The sequence below is a fragment of the Strigops habroptila genome, chromosome 1, assembly GCF_004027225.2.
Source record: "Strigops habroptila isolate Jane chromosome 1, bStrHab1.2.pri, whole genome shotgun sequence".
In the NCBI taxonomy this organism is placed as follows: Eukaryota; Metazoa; Chordata; class Aves; order Psittaciformes; family Psittacidae; genus Strigops; species Strigops habroptila.
The window spans coordinates 25,733,804-25,759,983 of record NC_044277.2 but is presented as its reverse complement, the minus strand read 5'-3'; the positions used below and the strand labels follow the sequence as shown (position 1 = coordinate 25,759,983).

The 26,180-nt window shown below is 38.2% G+C and overlaps 1 protein-coding gene across 3 annotated transcripts; it reads right to left on the bottom strand.

Annotated features, from left to right (window-relative positions):
- Window positions 1-1,991: 1,991 nt before the first annotated feature.
- Window positions 1,992-24,565, bottom strand: NBN (nibrin). 3 transcript variants are annotated; one of them, XM_030478357.2, is made up of 16 exons: window positions 24,276-24,565; window positions 22,495-22,628; window positions 21,267-21,412; window positions 19,930-20,089; window positions 19,409-19,512; window positions 14,467-14,584; window positions 13,983-14,173; window positions 12,849-12,949; window positions 10,523-10,664; window positions 9,828-10,091; window positions 9,080-9,545; window positions 7,732-7,815; window positions 5,553-5,708; window positions 4,405-4,518; window positions 3,474-3,523; window positions 1,992-2,202 (listed from the first exon to the last, which is right to left on the bottom strand). In XM_030478357.2, the coding sequence occupies exons 1-16, from the start codon at window positions 24,304-24,306 to the stop codon at window positions 2,172-2,174; spliced, it is 2,292 nt and encodes a 763-aa protein (XP_030334217.1). In that variant the 5' UTR covers window positions 24,307-24,565; the 3' UTR covers window positions 1,992-2,171. The 3 variants fall into 3 exon arrangements, with proteins under 3 accessions (XP_030334217.1, XP_030334235.1, XP_030334224.1); XM_030478375.2 differs by having other exon boundaries at window positions 7,744-7,815; XM_030478364.1 differs by having other exon boundaries at window positions 7,744-7,815; window positions 9,828-10,097; window positions 10,526-10,664; window positions 24,276-24,556.
- Window positions 24,566-26,180: the final 1,615 nt, after the last annotated feature.

Here is a 26,180-nt window from a genome sequence, read left to right as displayed (position 1 = left end):
TTAAGTCAAAGTTAAAAACAAGCTTGGAAGGAAGAAGCATCCAGAGAGCCTCTGTTCAGAAAGAGGGAAAAGGTGTTGGTTTGCATGGGTCTGGTGCTATAACCAGTGCTTAGGAGAGATTCTTGTAGTTAAAGCTGGGGCAGAGAGTTGTGGGCAGAGTGCTAAAGCAAGTGGCAGGGAAAGAGGGAGGTCTGATTTTGTCTACCATTTTTAGAACTAACTTGCTGGAATGTGGTGGTTACCAAAACATTGTAAGATGAAGAGTGAAGAATAATGGTAAGGAAGATGGTTCAGGTTTTGTCACGTCTGGCTTAAATTCTAAGGATATACCACAACACAATTGGAATTCATGAATCAAACACCAGATGTGGCCAGATGTGACTGAGGATAGATTCAAGAAATGGAACAGAGCAGAGGAGATGGAACAGGGGAGAGGAGGGAGAAGACAGGAAAATAAGGACTGAGAAATCACCTGTACAAAATGAACTGGTAATGGGAGAGATGGGAGAGACTTCAGCTACTGTCTCAGTTAGGAACTGATGTTTGGTGGTAAATGCATGGAACAGAGCCTCATCAGGAGTGGAGGTAATGAAGGGGGCTTAGCACTCTGGAGGAAGTCAATGCAGGAAACTGGAGCTGACTGCAAACGCTTTCAGTGTATGGGACCTGATGCAATGATACAGGAGAGGCCAGCCCTGCTCCATCAGCCCCCTGTTCTGGGAGAAGGTAGGGAGTAAGGGTACAAGAAAAAGGGGCAGACTCACAGATATGAATGGATAGAAACAAACTTCAAGCATGAGAATACCTTGTTAGCCTTGCCCAAAAAGGCAGTAGCTTCCCCAACCGATGTAGGAAAAATGGGAAGTCAACTGAAACTGGTATGAGTTTAACTGAATGTTAAGCATGTTGTTCCTGCAGCACCCATCTTCTATTTAGTGGTGCATGGAGTAATATAATCTGCTTTAAACTGTTCAGCTAAGCTGGTGAATGCAAGACTGTATTTTAAAAGCCTTGCTAATAAAAAGTACATTTAGTTTATGTATTGTGTCAATCTCCTTCCTGTGAGCCATGTGAACAAAGATAACCTGTTATAAAAGCAATCCCAACAAAACCACAAACTTTGTGTTACGCGGAAAAATGCAAGAAACAAGATCTGAAGATAAGCTTCTGCTTAGATGTAGTTTTAGGTGAAGAACATAATTTTGCCAAAAAGGTGGGTGTGCTTGCAAGTCTGTGGTCTGAAGCAGATGAGAGAAACATCAGATGCCGTGACTGAACTTTTTTTAACCTTCTAAAGAAAATCGTCACACAAGTTTGCCCAGAAAACTGGTGAACTGAATGTTGAAACCACAGTGCACAAGCCACACAGAATGATAAATGGAGCATGCAGCAAAAGTTCTGAACTGCAGAATGCGAAGTTAATCGCTCTTGCTTGGGCTTGCAGCTTTTGCTTCGCCTATAAAACAGTCTTTATCTCAACCCATGAGTTTTCCTGCTTTTACCCTTCTGATTCTCTTTCCCCCTCCTGCTGGGCAGAGCGAGTGGCTGCAGGGGCTTTAGCTGCCTACAGGGATGAGCCCCCACTGTTTTATAAAATAAAGGAAACATCAGGACAAGTTAATGTAACAGTTCCAGGAGTAAGGCAAATACTGACGTAATTAACTGGATGTTTGGACTCCCAGGACTTGGATCATGTAATCACGTCCTTTATCACCTACCTGATACTTCATGTCAAAATAGCAAAAGGCTCAGGTTCACTCATCTACAGGCCTCTCATCAACCAGACAGAGATGTAACTGAATTAGAAGCCAAATCATCACCTATTGCACACCCTCAAGGTGGACCTAAACCAGGAACATACACTGGGTGTATGTTCAGCCAAGTGCCAATACTAACTTTTTTGTCCCCAGTACTACTGTGGAAACCCCCACAATGCCCTCCCCTCTCAAGAGCAAATAATGTTAAGGTCTTGAAAACAGGAAATCCATAAATAGCAAGCAGTGAAAGAAACTTTTATTTTTCTTTAATAAAAGGAAGACTTAAAAACAAGTCTTGGAGTAACAGATAGTTCAAATGGTCACACATAGGTATGTATTACACTGTGTAACTAGCAAACCTAAGGAGCAGAAAGCTGATTTTGCTAGAGAATCACTGTAAATTCAGGTCACAATTTATCTTCTTCTTTTCACATTTGGATCATATCTGCAAGAAAAAAGAAAATACGTCACAAAGCAGTAAAACTTAATAATATTCAAAGTTAACAATGGGATGTAAACAGCTTTATTATATATTCAGAACAAGGGATTGGTCACTGTTCAGGCCTTTCCCTGACTACACTTCTAGAATTAACAACTTGCTACAATTTGATTGAAGGATGTGTAACCTGTGCATGAACTAGAGGTAACCTTTACTAAAATTTTCACTGACTTCCTAGCTACTTAAAATCCTTCAATCTGATGCATGAGTAAGTTTCTCCAAGTTCTTAATATCCCAACATTAATTTTCTTACTTTAAAAAAATAAATAAAGGGGGGGGGGTGGAGGGGTACTGTATATTCACAGCAACGTACAACATTTGGCCACAACTCATTCAGACAAAACCCCTTTTGAGGCTTCCTACTCCTGTGACATAAGCACTGATTAAGACAGAATTAATGACTCTACTACACTGTCAAGAGCATAGAATGATAGGTGTAAAAATGCCTCCTCTCCTCAGTCTGAAAACCGGAAGGCACTGAAGGAGTTTCCAACAAATAATAATAAAAAAACCCCAAAAGGTAGAAGCTTTTTCATTGTGAATGGGTTTGAAAGCAGCTGAAGGTCTCAAAGATAAGGGACAGAGAGGGGCCATACTAAAGGATTTACCTACGGGTTAGGTTTTTTCTTAATTTTTGTTTTAAATTCTGTGAATCATTACTTCAAAGATATAAAAAAAGAAAGTCCTGCCCATCACTTGTTCACACAGGTATTATTCTGTTGCTTTAGCTCCCTCAAGTCATCCAGCAAAAGGATAGGCAAGTGCCATGGTCAGAATGAAAAAGTGGCAGACTCCATCACTTTTTCTTCACAGTTCACATGACTGACTTCATCATAAGACCAAAACACTTCATTAGGCTCTAGCAAACACTAATGGCAGAAAGTCTGACCCTGGAATCTCTTCCAGCCTTTGTGAACAATCAAGCTTGTGCATATCAGCCAGGAAATAGCAATGTTTTTGTTTCAGAATGTTCTTATTAAAAAACTGTAGCAAGTCTGAATGAAATTGAAAGTTTAAGGCATAAAAAAAAAATTGGGACAAGTTGAATCATTCTGGGTATATTCCATGCATGGGAACCCATGGAATTTTGAAAAGAATAGCCAAAGTAGTCCTTTTTGCCCAACAAAAGATGTGATGCAAAAAAAAAAAACCCAAACCAAAAAAACAAAAAAACCAAACTCCACCACATTTTCTAAGTACAAACATAACACTCTTACCTAAAGAGATCATCAGCAAGTGATTCTTCTCTTGCATGTCGGTTCTGTTCCTGAGAAAATCAATTTATTTATTATTTGATGTTAAGGATGAAACTAATAACCAACATAGAAAAACAATATACTACTGCACTAACACAGTTTTTCCTGAAAAAGTAAGTTTTCTCTAAACATTCCATTTAGTGCATGTTCACATTAGATAATGTATTTCACTACTCAAGTTTGGCTACTACTACCAACTTACGGAATGTAGTAGTTTGAGCAAGATAGCATTTTTTGTCAGAAATATGGGGTTTGGGTTTTAAGCATCATTACAGAAATAGGGAAATTTTTATCTGAGTATTTGTGGTGTAATTAGTGTTATCTAGGCAAAAGGGGGGATAATCAAAAAGTGTTGATATGATGGGATCTTAATCAGGCTCTGGAAACAGAATATGACTTATCAGCAAGTATTTTTAAAGAAACTATTGGAAAATCAAAGTGCTAGAGAACTGCGATGACAAAATATAATTTATTTATAACTTTTACATAAAAAAGGTGAAGATTTTTTTTCTAGCTCACTGTCACATTTTTAGAAGCCACAAGTTTCCATAATGCTTATTTTGCTTATAAAAAAAAAAAGAAAAAAAAAGGAAAAAAAAAGAAAAAGAAGATAATTTTCTTTTAACTCATTGATTTTGCTTTAAATCAGTATTTCTGATTATATGACTGTTGCATGTAAAGTGAATTCAAATACTCAGCAAAAAGATGAGCCTTACCACTGACCTCTGACTTCCAGTAATTTTTCTAATGTATATGTTCCTATGAGCATCTGTGGACAGCTGAGGTTTTATTTAAAAAATAAAGTTCAGAAGTATTTCAGTAATGACCAGAGGTTGGTATGAGCAGCTACATAAGGCAAGTTTTTGATCACCTTCACGAAATAATTCCTTACCTCCATTTCATGCCTTAACCAGTCTTCTAGCTCTGAATTCTTTTTAGCATGGTGAGCAATCAAATCTGACCCTCCAATAATGTATGGAAGTTGCCCGGCCCCTGGATAAGCTACCTGTCAGACAATAAAGTCTTACAATTACAACACAAGGAACCACGCTGCAAGTAAAAGGTCTGTTTCAACAAATTCAGAAAGTCTATTCAGATATCACAGAAGAAAGTCAGTCAGTCTTCCTCTGAATAACATCAGAGACCATATTTAAAAGAGATTGTAGTAAAAAAAACCACAACATTTACAGAAAGCTATTAACTCCCTCCTTTTACCAAAAAAAAAAAAAAAAAAAAAAAAGCTGACAAGTTATATATGCTAAATAAATCATACTACATTAAGTGGAGTTTGAAAACATTATAAACTGATTTTTACTGATAGATTCTATTTTACCATCAGAATGCATAAGCATCTCTTACAAAATGGTGGAAAAGAAAATACTATTAGAAATTTAAAATGTTATCTAAAAATGAGAGCATACTCCCAGAAAGCTGGAAGTTGTATTATGTGACTCTCACTCTCTACGCAATATTTTACTGAAATGCATTTCTAGTAATCTTATGCCTTTTTTTCTATATTATTTTTTAATATGAGCTGAAGTGGTATTTTTACATTTAAATTATCCTCAGGAGCCAAGCAACCAATATATCTTACCTTTGTAAGATATTAGTTCTATTTAAAATCCAAGATTTATTAGGTAAAATGCAAGATTCTGAAACATGTTAAAGCATATGCTATGCTTCATACACAGCATATGTATAAACATGTATTTTAACATATGGTGTTTGGGGAAGTCAACTTGCTAGCTTTTGGGAGATGGTAGCCATCACTTAACTTATTCAAGTAACAGCTTGGAATAGAGAGTACAAGTCTCTAAATAATCTAGCATGAGGTAAGCCTCTGTCAGCCTGGTACTTCTTCAGTCAATTAGCAAAATATCTGTTAACAATATAATATGGTATTTAAATTGTTTCTTTCTGCAGTTACTGTCAATTTAAGAAAACCCCAAGCTTTCCTAACATATTTCTGCAATCTTAAGGCAAACTTTTCTAGTACTTTTAAATAGTGCCATCTTGTGACCATTTCAAATACACACCAACCTTTTTGAACAGTTTGAAATTTTTCTTTCCCCCATAGCTGGTATTTCCAGTAAGCTGACTGTTCTGTCTTGGATGGCTGACAATCAATGATCTAAACTCAGTCAACAGAAGTCTGCTAGGAAGATTGCTGGAGTCATCTTGCATTTTGTTGTGGTTCTTAGGTGGGAAGAAAAGGAAAAAGCATTTCAAGTGTATAAAGAGACATACAGCGTATCTAACAGTATAAACTTTAGAGAAAGAAATAATCATGAGCACAGCTGAGGCAAAAGTTAGGATTACAAAAGGGCAAAGGGAAGCTACAGCAGTGCTAGAAACCAAGAAGATGGATGTACTTCTCAGCCTCCTCATGTACGACCGACAGAGCTGGGAGCTCAGTAAATTTCTTTCGTATTTACATCTGTTCAAAAGACAGGACCATTAAGAACTGCAGTAATAATAATGAAGTCAGTGTATCTCACTGCACTAGGATTTTACTTCCAGATAAAACTTCAAGTAAGAAATTTTTTGTTTTATTTTCATTAACTTCTTTCCTCTTCTCCACCTTGCCTCTTACCTGGACCAGTCAAGTATGCTTACTCTAATGGAAACTCCAGCTAACTCCAAGGAAGACAAAGTCAAACATCTTCATCTCAATTCTAGCCTACAGATTTTCCATTTAGGCCAGTGTCGTGGTTTAAGCCCAGCCGGTAACTCAGAACCACGCAGCTGCTCGCTCACTCTCCCCCTTCTTCCCTGCGTCCCCGCTCCCGGAGGGATGGGGAGGAGAATCGGAAGAATGTAACTCCCACGGGTTGAGATAAGAACAGTCCAGTAACTCAGGTATAATACAAAACCACTGCTGCTACCACCAATAATAATAATGATAAGAGAAATACAAGGGGAGAGAATACAAAACTAAAAGGGGAAAAGGAAAACAATAAACACAAGAGATGCACAATACAATTGCTCACCACCCACCGACTGATACCCAGCCCGACCCGAGCAGCGATCTGGGCCTTCCGGGTAACTCCCCCCAGTTTATGTACTGGGCATGACGTGCTGTGGTATGGAATACCCCTTTGGCTAGTTTGGGTCAGGTGTCCTGTCTCTGCTTCCTCCTGGCTTCCCGCGCCCCTCCTCACTGGCAGAACATGAGACTGAAAAGTCCTTGATCGGAGCAAGCATTACTTAGCAACAACTAAAACATCGGTGTGTTATCAGCATTGTTCTCAGGCTAAAGTCGAAAACACAGCACTGCACCAGCTACTAAGAAGGAGAAAAATAACTGTTACAGCTGAACCCAGGACAGCCAACTTTAGGGCTGTAAGCTGGATGTGATCAATGAAGCAACTTTTTCTTGTACATGAGAAAACCTCATATGCCAGCAAGTTTGCATGCACACTTTGCTGCCTGGAGCTAGACCTATGTGGATTAAAAAGGAAGTCTGGGTACAGGACAAGTTCACAAGCACTGTTAAACCATTTTCATAGACAGCTCCAGCCCAGATGCAGTACAGTTGTTTTATAGCAAAGTATAAACTAGAAGTCCCTTAATGTGAGCAGACTCTGCACTTTGGTATACCTGCACAGCATTCCCTCTTCTTGGGCTGATTTCTGTATGTACTTGAAAAGGTTTGATCCTGCCACTTGCTCACTGGCTATGCTCAACTTAATCTCTTCAGAATCTTTCCATTTAGTTTCATTTAGTCTCCCTTCCCGCTGCCCCACTGTCATTCCCAGCATTACTCCCCTTTATTCATCTCACCTATAACAAACCTAGCACACTATTTACTGTTAATCAGTGTATGTTACATCTATTTTCTCACTGGTTCATCTCCTTAGAGCAAACAAGATTGCGTTCTTGCCTGGTCTTTAAGCAGTAACCTAACAAAAACATGAGTACACGCATTAGCCACACTGAAGGGTTAACACAATTAAACTAGGTTTCTGTACTTTCAGTCATCTTAAGTATCCATACAAATGCCATTACACAAGCATGCAGATGAACGACACTTCGCTCTGTCTTTTCACAGTCAATAATATAGACTGTACAATTCAAATTTACATGTGATTATTCTCAGGAGTACAATCCTCAGAACCTCCTTTACCCTGAAATAGGATCCACAAATGCTATGTTCTTAAAAGCAAAATTTTGATCCATTTTCTTAATAGAAATGTTTGCTGTTCAAACTTAGAATTACCTGGTTTCTTACCACGACTGGTGACTCTTGTTTGAACTCAGTTTTCATTTCTGGAGTTAGAACTGATCCAAGTACCTCTTCTTTCTATTTGATTAAAATACAAATTTAACTACATAAAATTGTTTTCTGCTCTATACATTAGAATAAGCATTTTCATATGAATATAAAAATTTCTACAGAAAAGAAACTGCACTTTAAATTTTTATTATTTTATGTACACTGTAACAATTGTGGGTTTGGTTTTTTTTTCTTTATTTCGCTCACATCTTTCTCCATGTGTACAGTCTTCAAAGACCTGCCAGGCTGTGGAAAATATTGTAAAAGCTTTTGAATATAAAAAGTAGCACTTTCAATTTCACATGTGAAGTGTACATGTGTGCAGACAGCACATTTCATTACTAGGACAGGAAAGTACTCTGCAGGTTGCTTTCCTCCTAATAGTTTAAAACCAGATTTACCCTTCATAAATTATTTTCAGTGGTTGAAAAAGTCAGATCAGCTTTATGCTGATAGTACAGTAATATATATACATATTTTTTAAATAAGCAAAACTTAAACCTAGTCCTTGTCTCTTGTTCCCTTCTGCACTGTTAACTGTCTGCTCTGCTAGAGCTCTCAAAATTGTTTTCCTCTACAAAACTGCTTTTGTTTTTTTCAATGAAGTGGCTACTGTTAACTCAAAATCTATTGTTTTCTTCATTTCTCTTTGAAAATTGCCTTATTCTCAAAACCAGAGAACTAATCAAGAAATCTAATTACGAGCTGGTTTGGTTTTGTTTTCTGCTTTTGTTGTTGTTGTTGGTTTTTTTTTTTTTTAAGAGGATATTAGTGATTTGAATCGACTCATACAGGAATTTTAATAATCTTTCTCATGACATCTAGAGAGTCTGACTCGTAAGATGTTGGATACTACTTTGCTAACCCAACAGGTCAACTAAGGATTTATTCAGAAAATCCATTACATAAAGGTAATATAATTATTATTTTTGTATAAATATCAATGTTATAATTAACAACAACATACAAGAACTTTTTCTTGGACCAGTGATATATTCTGCTGCTCTACCCACAGTACTTCAAGCAAAAAGAGAAGAAAACCTTCAGAATACAGCTTTCAATTCACATAGGAACAATGTCCTGAAGAATGAAAAAACATTTAGATAGGTGTTACACTGCGGCGTTCACATGTAATAGACACATCATGTCAATTTTTAGTTCACAGTGATTTGAGAGGTTTAAGCAACAAACTTTACGAAGCCACTTCCTGTATGCCAAGCACCCTAATCTGCACCCTTCTAACACAGTTGTAAATTTCCAAAATTAGTCACATGAGAAGAATATAACTTACCAGCATTTTATTCTCCTCTCTCTGTTTTACATTTACTTCTTGAATCCTGCTTCCTTTGCCTTCCAAACATTTTTTTTTTCTCTGAGCTTTCTGGTCACGATCTGCCATTTGATCTTCCCAGTCTAGGTCTCTGCTTCCAAACACAATTTCTAGTGCCTCTGTATCTTCAGATAAATCATCTAATTCCTTTCTCTTCTTTGACGCATGCTTTTCACTAGAAGTAGTTTTAATGTCAGTTTTATCACTTGTCAGCTTGCCACTTTCCCTCACAAGCTTTACACCTGTGTCTTCTAATGCAAAATTTGGGCTTAGGTCCAGGATGTTGTTATCCTTCTGATGCTGCTCTGCTTCACTGTTCCGCACTGATGAAACTGCGGGTTCAGTGAACTTGAGAACAGGCGATGACCCTTCCTTCAGCCTTCCTAGTTTGGCTACAGATGTTTCTTCTCCTTCTTCAGCTCTTTCCCTTAACCAGAAAGTAATTACAAAAGAAAGAAATTACAAAAGCATTTTTGAATATAACTAGCTGCATTTGCAACTAACAGCTTCCTGGCGTTTTAGTGACTGCATTATGAGATTTGAACATATGTACCCTTGAGGAAAAGCTTGCTGTTCTAGAAAGCTGATCTAAAAATTACCTTTTTAAGTATATTTTGAATGAAATGTACATCCCTCGAGTTAAAATTATTTCCCAGAACAGCACCAATGTAACAATAAGGGAAATAATGTCAAGAACACTTCAACATACCTTTTTCTAGCTACCTGGAAGTAATTCGTAATGGAGTTAGACTGGTGACGTGAAGCACACTCACTAAGTTTAACAGCTTCTGAACTCTTAGACGGTGAGACAGAATGACTTTTTTGACTAAACCCAGATGTTCTGTTCACTCTAGATGTCGATGTTCCTGCATTTAAGCTGCCACTGGTGCTAGGGTTTCTCTTTATGGCGGTTATATCCTGGAAAGCCATCTTCCCTAGTCTATCCATCTGGGGAGTATTCTCTACCTCCATACTACATTAAAGAGAAAAAAAACATTAAGCAAACACATAAGAAGATACCACAGAGATACACTGCAGAATACCACTTAAAAAAAACAGCTGTACCTGTACTTTGAACATACTTACAAAAAATGCAGGTGTGCTAAAAACAAATTGTAAAATCCATCATGATAAATATATTTTTATAATTGTGAAATGGCTTGAAAATTTCTAATAGTTAAGACTGTCAAATCAGATAAGCAGTATCTACATTTGTATCTGAGTCATGCAAGTCCTATGTCTTCTGCAGAAATTATCTCACTGCAGACAAATGAAAGCTATTTAGTAACTGCCATTTCAGACACCATATATGTTTGCCCATTGGCAATGATACAGTTCCTCTGTCACAAAAGATTGCTTTATGTGCAAGTATTAGCTTAGAAACTGTTTCCAAGAATACTTTACCACGTCTGCTCTTCTATTTCTGTGTCAGCTACATATGCTGTGCTGCTATCTGCAGCAGCTACCATTATGGTTTCATCCACAACCAAACTCTGAGAAACAGCTCGCCCAACAACAGCTGACGCAGAAGTACTTTCAGTTACAACTGCAAGATCAACACAAGAGAAGAATTAAAAGGTTAGGATCAAATTGGTGTTTCTTTGCATGTGTTATCACACATCAGTAACTGATCTGGTGAGATTTTTGTAAAATGGTCTTAAAGCAATTTTAATAAAACAGTTAAGCAGATTAATTAAAAAGAAAACACAACTGAAAGAAACAGGTCTAAAGGACCATATTATGGGATTCAGGTTTAATTAAATATTCCACTGAATGAAGTAATGGATTTTTTTTTTAATAAAAATGAAGCACAATGGGAAATCATGTATTAATATGGATATAACATAATAAGTCATGCAATACATATTACATGCACAACTGTCAGAGCACAAAACTCCTTACATTTACTGCTTTATGACGATATTTAACATGTGATTATTATATTTGGGATTATTTCTACTAATGTAGAACCAGTATTTGCTATCAAAAAAATTTAGGTTAACTGTCTTCCACAGCCAACTTCGCATAATCCCTATAGTCAGGGGATTATCTTAAAACATCATTTGCTGCTCTCCATTCATTATTTCTCTGTATAACAGAAAGAAGAGCACATGTAACATCTTTATATTGTCTTCCCTTTCGTATGTCCTTGTCTTCATATACTTATGTCTTCTCCAAGCCAAAGGATGCTAACATTCACTATTTTAACGTCTCATGGTGCTTCTAGATACATTTTTAATTACTACTCATCTCTCAGCCCTTTACATTCTTCCTGCATCTCGTTCTGATCAAGACGATGATGTATTATGATTTCAGATAACCCATTCTCTATACATTCATTCGTTAATTTTTTCCTAGCACTGTAAGCTATAGAGGAACAAATCACCTACAGATACACATAGGTCTCCTCCTTGAGCAACCACATCTTATTATATGTTGCTATTTGTTCTGAGACAAGAACTGAGGAAGAAGTCTTGTTTACAATTCCTTTGATTTGAAACACATACATGGAAGTTGTAACTCCCAAATAATAGTATTTGTTTCCTCTTAGCAAATAAACTGTAAACATAGCCACCTTTAAATGCCTGATATTCAAACTTTTTACACAATTCATTCAGACAGCTTTTACCTGTGAATCATTAAGACTGGAAACAAGAATCAGCATTTCTGATTACTTCAGATATCTGCAGGGTCTATATCTTTAAATTTAACCTGAGAATTAATTTATTTTGCGTTGCTTTCTAAACTAAATGGATAGACAATCATATACAAGTTATTTATACAAGAATACCATCAGCCAAAGTATTTTTCAGAGCTCTGCCACTTACTGCATGTATATCTTTCTCTATTCAAAACATATTTTTAAGTAATGTTCCTATATATACAAATTTATGGGGTGCCCCTTTTTTTTTTTTTTTTAAATTGTAGGATTTGCTACCCATTACAACATTTGTAGAACAGAACAGAAGCTAAAATTATACACAACTCTGACAATTTTACTGAAACAAACTAGAGAGCAATAATTTTGGAAGAAGCATGAAAAGAGAATTAGACAAATAAAAACTCTTTTTGTGTCTCAGAGATTTTTATTACTACTGTATTAGTAGATGTGTCAAGTTTCAAGTCAAGACTTGGAATGTCCACCCTCAAACTATTACTTTAGTAAATGTGGCAATCATGCCTCATTGTTTTTACTTCTTATGCCAAGATTGCATTTGGTTTTACTGGGTGGGGGGTGGTTGAATTTTCCTGAAGCAAATTCCTTTGGGGGGGGGGGGGGAGGAGGAGGAGAAGGCGGCAAATTTACAAATTAATTCCGTTCTCTCCATTTCTAACACTCATGTTTTACCTCCCCATTACCCCAGTATTTTCACGAAAGACAACAGCATGAAATCCAAACTACCACACACATATTAGTTCAGTGGCCATTAAAAATATGAACTTCAGAAGACTGTATCTTTCCTTTAAAGAGCAAAGTGTCTGCTTCTTATGCTGATTTTAGATTCCTACTTTTTTATTTATGAGTCATATGATAGTCATTGCAGTTTATTGCAAGACCATTAAAAAACAATTACCTCTTCAGATCTGTATATATTTTTCATACAGTCTCGTTCTATTTTAGTGATCTAGCAAAACAAAAGAACTTGAACATTAGCAGTTGCTGCCCTGTAGAAAAAGAAATACTGCCTCTTTAATGCTATTAACTTATTACTAGCCTTCTTCCAATTACCTTTGTTACCAAGCTGCTTTTGAGGGTTGCAGAATTTTTCTGTAGACATGAAGAGAACTGCCAATCCAATTTCTGCCTCGGGAATAGCCCTGAGATCCTTGCTGTTAATATACAAATAAAATAAAGACAGAAAAAAAAAAGTTTCTCAATACAGATTCAAAAATGAATAGGTAAATGGGCATAGATATGACAAAGTACAAGATGTTCCACTCCTCCTGTCAAAAACTAGCAGTCTACACTACAATTTTTCATGATACAATAAGTCAGCATAATTATCCATCATTATACTCATGTCCTATACATACAAACTTCCATGTTTACTGCTGCTGTAGTTACTGTCTGGTTTCAGTAACCTGACCAATGTATCTCTCCCTACCCGATTTCTGGGCATCTAACCAACTGTGCTCTACCTCCGGTTCAAAAATGTGTGTGAATGGAAAGATATGAGCATTTCTTATACGTTAAGTCAGCCACACACCCCCACCTCCTCTGTACTACAGCTATGAGAAGAGCTTGAGTACAGTTTTCTCTAATTAGCAAGAAAATTCAGGGGAACTAGGTTTATGTATTAGGTTAAAGACAGGGATTTTGTTTTCTTTCATTGTTTTAATAAAATGGCCTGCCCTCTCAAACGAAACTTACCACCAAAACTGATTTTCATTAAACAGAAGCTGCTCTTCAGAAACACTGTATGCAAATAATTAGACAGCAAGAAACCACCTGACCTCAAGGCGCCATCTCATCTGTTTTCCATGAAATGAATATGTATATTTATAAAAAAATCAGATTATCTATTTTCCATTCTTAAAATATATTTTTAACTTCTTTTAGATAGTAGAAAACCCACTTGCTGTCTGTAATTTCAAAGCAGCTCCATTACAATCAATTTTTTACAGAATTGGATCCTCCAAAAAAGGAAAAAAACCCCAACAAAACCAAACACCAAAACAAAAAAACCCACAAAAACCTCATCAAATCCTCAAAAAGCTGCCAAGTCCTTTCTTTCCTGCTTCAAGAAATTTTAATTACTATGCTAAATACTTAAAGCAATGAAAAAAATGCCCGCCTTATGTATGCAAACACAGTGACTAAATCTCTGCAGAAATTCTGAAGTACAGGAGAACGATGCTGCACCTTTGCAAGACAGTCAGAACAGAATCAGTCCAGTTTCTCATGGAGTCAGATCCTGGGATCTGAGAGTTTGTCAACATCACATCAACAACACAAACGCCAGGAGAAACTAGTAAAGATGTTTCTTTTCTTCCTTCTGTCATCAACTTTGCTTCCCCGCCTCCAAGAATAACGGCTGGACCCAGTTTCTTGTACTAAAAAAGGAATGCAAATACAAAAATAAAACCTTGAAATGCAGTCAGTTTAAAAGTATCAGCTTAATGAACTATCAGCGTAATGCTTATCACTGATGCACTAATGCAGATGTGATATGTTCTGCTTCTCCCCATTTTTCATCTTGCTTAGGCCATTGTATTGCAAGCAGATAAATACACAGAAATCCTTCTTTCCTCATGAACCCAGAAAGAGGGTAAATTCACAGAGAACAGAATCAAATCTGTGCTTAGCTACCCCTGCAACATTTTTTTGCAAAGTAAAGCCCCATTACCTGCTTGGCAGTTAGAAATACAAAAGTTTTTCCACTGAATATTTTTTTCCTTTCATGATGCTCAGACAAATCCAGTTTTTCAGTGCCAATGGAAGGCTCGTCAACTGGAGGATAAAAGCTGCAAGAACAGAAAATTAAAGTTACAAAATTCAGATTTACCTATCCACACTGACTCATTGTTCTTTTTGTTTTAAAGTAAAGCTCTGAAGTTAAAATACTTGCTGTGTTAAAACTATTTATACAAATATTTCTTTTTTTCCAAGAGAATGTTAAGAAGAAAGAGAGCCTCTGATTTCTCATTATCTAAGCTAAGACCAAGACCTTCTACTTCAGTAACTAAGAGGAAAACACTTTTAGGAATATATTCAAACTATCCACTTTAAGCATCTGTTGTACACATATCCACATTCTCCACTAACAATACTGACAAATAAGACTGCAATCTCATTCTGCGCTTACTCTAGCTAATTATTAAAACTCAAACCCACAAAATTAGTCATCCTGTTTCCTCTACTCTTCAAGTGGGGACAGCCACCATCCTTCTATTGAATCAAGAAATTGTATACCACCACACTAGATGACAGCCTACTAATATGACAGAAAAGGAGGCTTTTCTAGCTGGTGGGATAGAGAACTGAACTGATTCACCCTGAAGATTCTCAATTGTTTTGTCTAACAATAAGAGAAGTGACCAGGATCTCTGCTGGGGAACTGATTAGGCAGAAGTGAAATTCTACCCTGAAACTCTCCTTTTAGTCACAGCCTATGATTTCAGATCCAGTTAATGATGGCATGCCCACATCATGAAGGCTCTAGAGTTAAGCATCTAACTGATAATTTCAGGACAGTATTTACGGGGTATTTGAGCCACACATTCCCTACTACTGCAGTTCTGACAGAGCAAGGTGAAGGCCCATGCTAGAAAAAAGGGAAACTACAGGTTAATTTTTATCATGTTATGCTATGTCTGTACCCAATCAGCAGTTTATGTGTGTATTTTGGCTGACCACAGAACTACTTATCTTTATTGTGACTGCTGATTACACAACCTGTTCATAATACTATGCAGGGGAAAAAAAAAAAAAATGCTAAAACACAGTCCCCAAAACTGGTTTAACAGCACAATAAATCACATTTATACATGTTTATATACATACACATACATATCTTTTTTTTCCTAATATATGCAAAGATTAGCAGACTCTAAGAAAGAAACATACTCCATGAAATGATGAAATGTTTAAGTTTCTGAAAAAATGCACCATCTGTAAACATATAAACATTCTTCAGACACTGAATATTCACCTTACAGATGAACACAAGAATAAATACGTAAATTTACTAATGCATCCAAATAGAATCATAGAATCATAGAATAGTAAGGGTTGCAAAGGACCTTAAGATCATCTAGTTCCAACCTCCCTGCCATGGGCAGGGACACCTTGCCCTAAACCACGTGGTCCAAGGCTCTGTCCAACCTGGCCTTGAACACCGCCAGGGATGGAGCATCCACAACCTCCCTGGGCAACCCATGCCAGTGCTTCACCACCCTCACTGTAAAGAACTTCTTCCTTATATCTAATCTAAACTTCCCCTGTTGAAGTTTGAAACCATTACCCCTTGTCCTACCACTACAGTCCCTAAGGAAGAGTCCTTCCCCAGCATCCTTACAGACCCCCTTCAGATACTGGAAGGCTGCTGTGAGGTCTCCACACAGCCTTCTCTTCTCCAGGCTGAACAGCCCCAACTCTCTCAGGCTGTCCTCATACGAGAGGTGCTCCAGCCCTCTTATCATCCTCGTGGCCCTCCTCTGGACTCGCTCCAACAGCTCCATGTCCTTTTTGTGTTGAGGACACCAGAACTGTACACAATACTCCAAGTGAGGTCTCACAAGAGCAGAGTAGAGGGGCAGGATCACCTCCTTTGACCTGCTGGTCACGCTTCTTTTGATGCAGCCCAGGATGCGGTTGGCTTTCTGGGCTGCGAGTGCACACTGCTGGCTCATGTTCAGTTTCTCATCAACCAACACCCCCAAGTCCTTCTCTGCAGGGCTGCTCTGAATCCCTTCTCTGCCCAACCTGTAGCAGTGCCTGGGATTGCCCTGACCCAGGTGTAGGACCTTACACTTGGCTTGGTTAAACTTCATAAGGTTGGCATCGGCCCACCTCACAAGCGTGTCAAGGTCCCTCTGGATGGCATCCCTTCCCTCCAGCGTATCAACCGAACAATACAAATACATAAATCAATTATGATAGTCTAAAATGTACTTAGTAATTACAGTTAATTTTAAGTAATCTTTGTTCTTTTGTGTTTTTCACAATCAACTCCTGAAGCTTTATGTATATAATGGAAATAAGCCAGCCTGAAACCATCAAGTTTTGAAAAATGAGTATTTGATAAGTTTCAGCAACCTGTTCAAGTCTGTTTACAAAAATATTGTTGCAATGAAATAGATCTCATAAAGTCTACTAATTGTAAGAAATAGGGCAACTCGGATTTTAGTTACTAGGCCAGACTTCTGAGTCCCACAGAGACAGTTACTAACCTAAGATAAATACAGGGAACAAAGTAATCTTTAAAGACCAAAGGATGAATTAAAAAAAGGGAGAAACAGCAGTTGCCATTACTTTGGAACTTGACTGTAGTTTCCCTGTAAATACATTTCAAACCTATTTTAATTTCAGCAGGAAACGTCAACTGATCATCTCCTCCTCAAAGAAATGTTTGATTTTCCTTTGAAACTCTTATCTAATGCTGATTGAAGCTCAAAGGCAACGTAATCCTTTTCCATTTTAGGATTCTGAAGCGCTCCTTGTACTCTCTCCCCATAAGCTTTGAATAGTAACACCGTTACTCAGAAAAGACCTTCTACAGTCTTAAATCTTTCAATAAAAAGACTTTGATTCTTGTTGAGTTAAAGGCTTAGTTACTTTCCTACTTTTTCAAAGCCCTGCACTATTTACACTGATCTGCTGTAATAAAATACATCATTTCGTGCAGGGCTGCACTTATGCAGCCATTAGCAAAATCTTCAGTTATTGTTCTTCCTTGCATAAGTTATCGGAGAGTACCAGAGGACTGGGGTAATATACTTCACCATAAAAAGCCTCAAGTAAGAAGGCCCACACTGATATGCGAACTGTGGGTTTGCAATTCTGTGAAGTCTAATTATTTTTGAGCTGTAAGATTATCCTGCCCTCAGACTTTTTAGAGATCAAGTCTACAGTAGTAATCAAAATTTAATTAACAGTGTCACCCTGCATTACCACATCAATATACCTTTCTTATTTCATTCCCAATCTAGTATTGCCCCAAGTTTTTCAGTGTCTTGTGGGTGTACCAGCTCAGGTCAGCTCTAGCTACAATACAAAATGTAGAGATTCCCTGTGAAAGTTAAAAGTATTTTTGAAAATAGAATTCAAACAGCTGCTGAAACAATTTTCAGTATCTTCCCACCAGCTACATCTTAAAAGTATCACCGGTTTAAAATACTGCAATTATTTTAAATATAGATCTGTATATTACACCAGCTGCCTCGTTTAGCTTGACTCAGAACTCTCTCTCGGAAAGCTACATGATGGATATACTGCTAGTGTCACTAACATTTAGTCAACTCAATTCCTCTAAAGGTCTTAACAGTTAGCAAAAATATTTAAGAAAGGGAAACATACCCATCTGGTTCTATTTTAGGGAGCCCTTTTCCATCTCACCCTGGTTCTTCAAGCTATTCTACTAATGGGTATCATCAAACCCACTAAAGAAAATAAACTGCTATGCCCTAACACATATTTATGCATGTATACCCATACATATGTAAAACCAACAGTGATTCTCTTCTTCACCACTTATTTCCCCCAACTCAAATGTCTGGAGTCCAACATCCACCTGGTTAAAACAATACACCCAGAAAAGTCATAGTATCTTGAAAGTATTTAAATGAATTTCACAGAATTTTCTCCCTATTAACTGACATTAAAAGTTCAACATGTTATTTTCAAATGCCAAGTACTCTTACAATTTCCATTCAATTACGTATTTCATTTCCCAGTATCTTCCAAAGCATGCGAAGAATAGAAGCAGTTAAACAAACAAACAAACAAAAACCCAACCCAAACCAAACAACTTACCCATGCAGTTTACCTTTTAAAAATACACAATAGAAACTTCTCACCTGCATAAATCATGTGTTCATACAAAACAAACAAGCCAAACCAAAACACAACTGTCTCCCTTTTCAAGGTAAAAATACTAGCTATACGGGCTCAGATGAAATTCTCACACACTATAAGAGGATTATTTTACACTTTTCTACACAGAGAAAATAACCAAAAGGGAGTATTCTGCAATACTTGCTCCAAAGTCAGAATTCCCTTTCCAAGTTAATTTAACCATGAAAACAATGAGTATTTTACTCTCGTATAGTAAAGACCAATGCACATTAGTCTTATGTCACCTCTTAACAGATAATTAAAACCCCCTGCTATTCCAGGGAAGTCAATGGCCAGGCTAACTCTGTCTTAACCAAAGTTTACAGTAAACTGAGTAACTTTGTACTGGGAAATTATGTCATAATGAAATAAGCTTGACATAATTTCTTTTATAAAAATATAATTTTCTTTATGTTACTGTATCACCAAGATACATCCTGTGTTATTTAAACACCCATGAGTTTAAATGTTGCTTCAAACCTATCAACAAAACAAGTTCCTATTTAGAGCTAGTAACATCTCTAAGCATATGCTCAGTTCCAAGAGCTCGTTTCTATCCTCTAGGGATAAGAGCAAGAAAGTTGCCTGAATATTAAAATGTGTGTCATATTCAGCATTCTTCCACAAGTTACTGTAAATCACATATTCTGTCAAATATGATCAGATAAACGTGTAGTTACTTGATAATCTACATCACAAATTTAATTCTGTGACACTGGAAACATGATACTTACGTTTTATGATTTGGCAACTGCTGTCTGGACTGAATAGCTTTGATTAATTCAACAAAAAACTCTGGTTTTATAATTGGTCGACCACAAATCAAAGCACATATAGTCTGAAAAGACAAAAAATATATAATTACTCTACGTAAAAAGTTCAGCTAGAATATGGCTCAACTGACATTAGGTTTTTAAGATCTTAGATGTGGAAAAAGTCACACAAATAGAGCAATACTGATTTTTGCTACTGAAAACCAGGACAGGTTTGTTTCTAACAGCCTAGCTTTTAATTGCTGTCTTGACCAAAGTTATGAAAATGTAAAAGGCAACTGATGAAAATCAGTAAGGGTCTTCAAAATTTGCTTTTTTGATTTTCTTCTCCGCCAACCTTTCATCAACATACTCCTCTTTCTAAACATGAAAGAGTTGATTTAGTAGCTTTGTGGGGGAAATCTTGAGCAGGTCTAGAATTTAATCTGCATTCATGGGAAAATGGCAAAGTAATGCCATCAATATGCAAAAGCTCAACATACCTTAACAGTTACTTTTACTGACACCATTACAAGGTGAGTACAGTCTTCTGTCCATTCATTCACTACAAGGCCTCCAAGCTGCTGGACGGCTTGATTTAAAGCAGTTTTCTGAGCTACATCTAAACATGAGGAGCAGACAACCAAAGGTTCATACTCTACTCTGCAAAAAACAAGGGAGAATTGCTGTAGTTATTTTAGTCAATCATGATGAACAAAGCTGATTTAACTATTATGTTTGTGTCTCAGGGAAATCTGAAGGGGAAAAAAAAAGACCCAACAACAAAAAACCACAAACCACAGCCCCTCCCCAACCCCCATACTCTTACTTAGACCTATGACGGCTTTAAAATTTCCCAAAGAAACTGAATACTGATTCCTATTCAGAAAACATAAGATTTTGACTGAAATATTTCTAAGGACTTTTGAATCTTTCACAGACATCACATACAATTACTGCTTCAAGAATATTGCAAGGTCAGAAAATATTAAAAGAAATTGAGCATGTGCTTTGAAAGGCAAAAGTATGCTCAACAAAACAGTCCACAAGTAGATAAGAATTTAAAAAAAAAAAAAAGAAAAAAAGAAAAAATCTAAGTGGTGTAGATTTTTTGAGTTCAAAAACTCAAACCCAATTTATTGTAATAAATGGAAGGGAAATCAGATAATGCCAGCAGCAGTGAAACAAATGAGTCAAATTTTAAGGAACAAAGCCAACTTCTGGTTGCTTTAATGCTGATTTTATTGGTGATCAGAATTTGTTCTGCTTACCTGCCATTTCAAGGAATGCTTGATGTATTTAAACAGATAGCACTGGCTACCGTGTTAAATTTGAAAAACTAACAAGTTGGATTCGCTCAAGAGAATGCAGGCATACATCACAGCAACAAGCACTCAATGGCTAGTGCTGCACAAAACACCCTCCAGCTATGTCAATTCTTTTCTCATTACATTATCAGCAGCTAACAAGGGCTCAGACAAGCTCTCTTCCTATGCCAAACTTTCACCTCTTCTTTATAATCATTTATATTATAGGATTTTGTTCTTTACCTAAGATAGCCTGAAAACACTCACTGTGTATGATACATCGTCTTCTAAATTGCCAATGCTTTACTATAAACAATTTAACGTCTTAGTGTCAAAATAAATTATATTCTAAAAATATGTAATGGAAAACTGTTGCAAAACCAGGTGTGGAACACAGGCAAAATACTACTCATCTCCTTCGCCTTCTAAAAACTCATCACTCTTGCATCACTTGCCAAGCTGTATGATGTGCTAAAATACTCTTTTCAAAAACTGTAATTTTCTATTTGATATTTTAGAATCAAAGTGCTTACCTAAACTTGCTCTCAAGGACTCCAAAGTTGATTCTGTCACCAGACTGCAAAGACACTGAAGTGCCACTGAGTTTTGATCCATTAACAAAGGTACCATACTTAGATGTATCTGTTACTGTTAATATAGGGACCGAGAGAGATTGGCTCTGAAAATAAGAACACAAATAAGCCATTATAGTTTACCAGAATGAGAGAGTTTTCTCATAAACAGGTTACCACCATTATGGATCAAAGCAGTAGATGAGTAAGAAAAAGCCCACAGAATACCATCCTAAATAAAAACTCTGGACAATGAGGCTGGCTACCTGTAATTACACATCCTCTTATTTCCACTGTGAAGGAATGAGAGGAAAACATACACATTTTTAGCTTCACAAGTTCTGTGCTTCTTACAGAGTCTTTTTGGAAGCTGTGCAAGTCAATCAATTGCCAGCCCAAAGCAAAAGCGGTTTAGCAAGGCTCTGAGATTTATTATTGATGCTTTTACCTACCATTCAGCCCTGGCATAGGTGCCCAAGTCACTTTCCCTCACTTCCATCCTTGAGCACTGCTAGTCTTCCACAAGCTGCAGGGGATGGTGACACCAGCATAGCTCAAGAAGAGGTGAGACACTGTCGTATTTCCCAAACGGTTCACAAGCTAATGAGAACACTAACAGCTTGTTTCTATGAAATTTTTGACACGTGGTTATACACTATCTGGAGTATTAAAATGACAAATAAATTTTATGTATTTAACTTCAAACTCTATGTACGGTTACATAAATGAAATTCCTGCTGACTGGCTCCAACATGTCCATAAACATTGCAGCAGATGAGTGACAGTCCTTTGGACATTTTTTTCAGTCCCCTAAGTAAATACAGAATGCAGTGAAACACGAACTAAGCCTGCAGTAAGACAACTGAAGCACTTTCCAGAACCAGACCTAAAACTAGTCTATGTAATGAAATTTAATTGCATAATTTTCCTGCTATTATTATTTTAATACAAATTCCTAGTGAATCTTCACTCAAGAGGGAGCTTGGATCAGTAGAACTATGCCACTAAATTTCTCAAAATAGACAAGCAACCCTGTGGAAAAGAAACACCAAACCCAAAAGAGAGATGATCAGTGGTTCTACTCCAAGCATAAAACACCAGTGAGATTGTAATGAGAGTATGTATGGCCACAGCAGACTGAATTATCCACACAGCATATTGATAATGCAGTAAAACACTGGCTACTTACAGTGGTTGTTTCAGGACGACTTACTGTCAGAACCGCATGACTTCGACTGATGGACATATCATGCTGAATTAAAACTGCACAGTTTTTACGTCCAACAACATATTCTGTACCACTCAAAAGCCGATATGGCTCTCCTGAAAATAAACAGGAGATAAAAAAATATTAATGTAGAAAAAAAAACCCCAAATACCTTAAGTACTTAGTAAACATTCAAACGTTTGTCGTATATGTGAAACTCAACTTTGTCATGCATCATTTATTAGGCTGACTTAAATTACCCACTTAGTTTGTAGACAAAATCTCTTTCTTCCCCTCTCTCTTGCTTTGACCATTATAAAAAGTTACATTTTATAATAAACCAGTTAAAAAAGTGGCAGCACAATTTTAAGGACAACCTATTTTCACAAATACTTTGCTGCTTTTCTCTTGTATTACTTCTTGAACATTAAGTGTTACATATAGAAGTGCTACATACAGAAGAAAAAAAAAAAAAGATTACTATAAAAGATACTATGTAAGATAGCTTTTCCAAACCACAAGTTTTAAGGGTACATAATTTTTTGAGGGCATGTAATTTATTTACATAGTGTATTAAGAGGTTCAATGTCCTCCTAATGAATGTAAAAAGATCTGCAATGTAAATCAACTGACACTTAGTAAGTTGAGTCTCTGACCTATGCTTTAGCTCATTCTTGACCTATTCTTTAGCTCATCTGTCATCTAGACCACATGGCGGCTTTCAGTGACAACATCCAAAAGGTGTGTGTTACCTACTTGTCAACAGAACCAGAAACATTTACTGATGAAAATTAATTAATAACTACAGATTAAATTCTACTTAACAACCCTGGGCAAGTAACTTTCCAAATGTGAACTGCACAGAAACAATCATCCTGAACACAATGACAATCCCAGTGTTTTGGCTCTTGCTCAAGAGTTTTCCAGGCAGTAAGAGATAACTCAGTTCATTTCAATGGAATTAGGTACTATTGCCACTCGAGATAAACCAAACAACCAAAATTCACTTCCAATGAAATAGGAAATAAAAAGCAGATGAAGTTGTGCTAGGACTACTTGTTATACAGACAAGAAAACATTTAAGTGAAGAAGAAATTTGTATATTATATGATACCTATTGTCAGAGTTATCAATGTATCAAAGTTCCTGTGGATAAGGGAACTGATGAAAAAAGGCACAGTGGCAATTCAGTTTTAGAACTCTGCATCCAAGAAACAGCTTGATGTCTTCAGTTTGACGCTTGGTCCTTGAAGCATCAACATAATATTTAGACATCTTTTCTTAAAGGAGAAACTCCTGAGGTTGACTTCTGCCTCAGAGCTCAACTCCCCCGATAAAGCAGCGCTCTGTGACCTGCTACACTGGCTACAGCTGCACCTGAAGGGATCCCACACGGGTGAGCAGAGCGAAGAACCCTGTTAAATTTAAGGGGAGCTGAGGTCCGCAGCGCCCAAGGGAAAATCAGAGGCTCAACCGCGGACGAGCGCCCGGAGCAGAGGACTTCTGGCACCACCGGCCCACACCGGGCCAACGAAGCTCTGCCCGCAAGCCCAACTGCAGACCACCATAGAAGCCCAACCATCGGCTCCCGGCGCCGGCACTACCGAACCCGAGCTTCCGGCCTCACGGGCCGCCGCGGGATACGAACCCGAGGGTGGGAGGCGCCCTCAACCCGAGTACTCGCATAGGCGCAGGCTAGGGCGGGGAAGGGCCGGCGCCCGCGGTGCTCGGGCCCAGCCCGCCGGGCTCTGGCGTTCCCTCACCTGTTCCCGCGGCGGGCACCAGCTTCCACATCCTGGAGAGCGGGCCCGGGAAGCCTCAGTGCTCTGGGGGGGCTCCGCTCAGGGTGCCCGGCGTGGCGGGGCGACGCCAGGACAGGAAGAGAAACCCCCTCCCTCGCTGCCGCAGGGACCTCTGCGCCCCGTCCGCCCCCGCCCCCGTCGCTGCGAACGAGGCCCCGGCCGGGACTGCGGCCGCGGGGCGGGAAGGAAGGGATGGGAAGGGAAAGGAAAAGAGTGAGCACTAGCTCCTGGGGGCGGGAGGCAGAGCAGCCGGCCGCGGCGCGCATGCGCGAAGATGGGGAGGATGGAGGGGGCGCGGTCGTCGCGCGGCCCTTGGTGTCTCGGCAGCCTCACTCCTGGTCTTCCCCTGTGCCCGGCTGTCGGTCCAAGACCCCGTTTAGTCCCCCGGGAACCGCCGGTCCCCCCCGCCCCATAACAGGTTAGGCAGGGACCGGCAGCCCCGGGCTGAACAGAGGCGGAGCTCCTGGCCTTGGGGGCTGGGCGCAGCTGGTAGCGTGAGTGAGGGTGGGCAGGGCCGGTAAAACCTGAGGAGACCGCCACCACCCTGGCAGCTGTATCCCTCTGACCTACCTTTCATGGTGCCCTAACAAAATAAATAAACTTAGCTAAAATTCGAAGTAAAAAAAAAAAAAACCAAACCCAAAAACAAAAAAAAGCAAAGCACCTGGAAGTTTGAAGGCCACTTGGCAGGTTACCAAAGACTTGCTGCTCTGTTACACTGAGTTTTCTGGAAAGGCACAGCAGAGGACAGGTACAGAGAAGCCATCCCTGCATGACTCCGGTCCCATTTGAGGTATGGCTCCAAACACCCATTTTCTCTCGTGCTAAGCAGCTCACAGCAGGAGAGTGTCAAAGCTCTGATGTTCATAATCACACCGGCCAGCAAGGGGAGAGCAGGTTTCTTCCTACTGGGCAATGGTCTTGTTTCTCAAGTGATCAGTCTTGGTAGTTGGTTGTCCTTTTATCTTTGCAAAACAGGGAAGGCTTTTGGAGGTATGTTCACAGTTATTTAAAATGTTTTAGCATAAGAAAACCCATGCAGTTAAAATGGGGGGACTCGGGATAACATTTTTCTATTAGGAAAAGATTAAAACATATGGAAATGTAAATACAAGCTGTCAGTCAGAAATGTTGCTTCTGGAGAATCATAATCCGTTAAATCTTCACGTGTTACAACTTTAAGTATCCTTCATCCATAAATGTTCACTTTGATACCTTTTTATATTTTCCCTCCTGCGCTTCTCTGAAGATAAATGTCGCTGTCTCCTTAATCTCTTTTCTTGTGAGTTTTCTTCATCTGTGCTTGTTTTTTTAGTCCCTCATAATTTTGCAATTTCAGTCAGTTTTCTGTTAAGGTGACCAGAAATACAGAGTTAAATTCCTAAATGAAACTATTTCTCAGCTTTATATAACAGTCCCTACATATTCTCTGTATTGTTGTCATTATTCCATGTCTTATTTATCTTATTAGCTTTTGTCATCACAACTTCATATGACAAATCATCATCATAAGAAACTGTATGAATCCTGTAAACCCCATTATAATGTTCATACTTTCAATTTCAATGCATTTATCCAATTTTATTTTATAGTCTGGTACCATGTTTCCCTACTCATTTACCTTGAGACTTACAGAGTTCTTGCTGTCTCTCTGATCCTGATTGACCTATCAGTCTTCTATTATCTGTTGGTTTTCTACTTGTTCCTTTTTTTTAGTTCATAAATAAATGATTCATCTGAGTCCAAAACTCAGAGACTATCTGAGCAGAAAGAGGCATTTCAGATTTTTGTATGGACTGCAGGTTTAACTTGCATATAGCTGGTGAAATAGTACCACAGTTGACTAACCCCTGTGAAACCGTATCT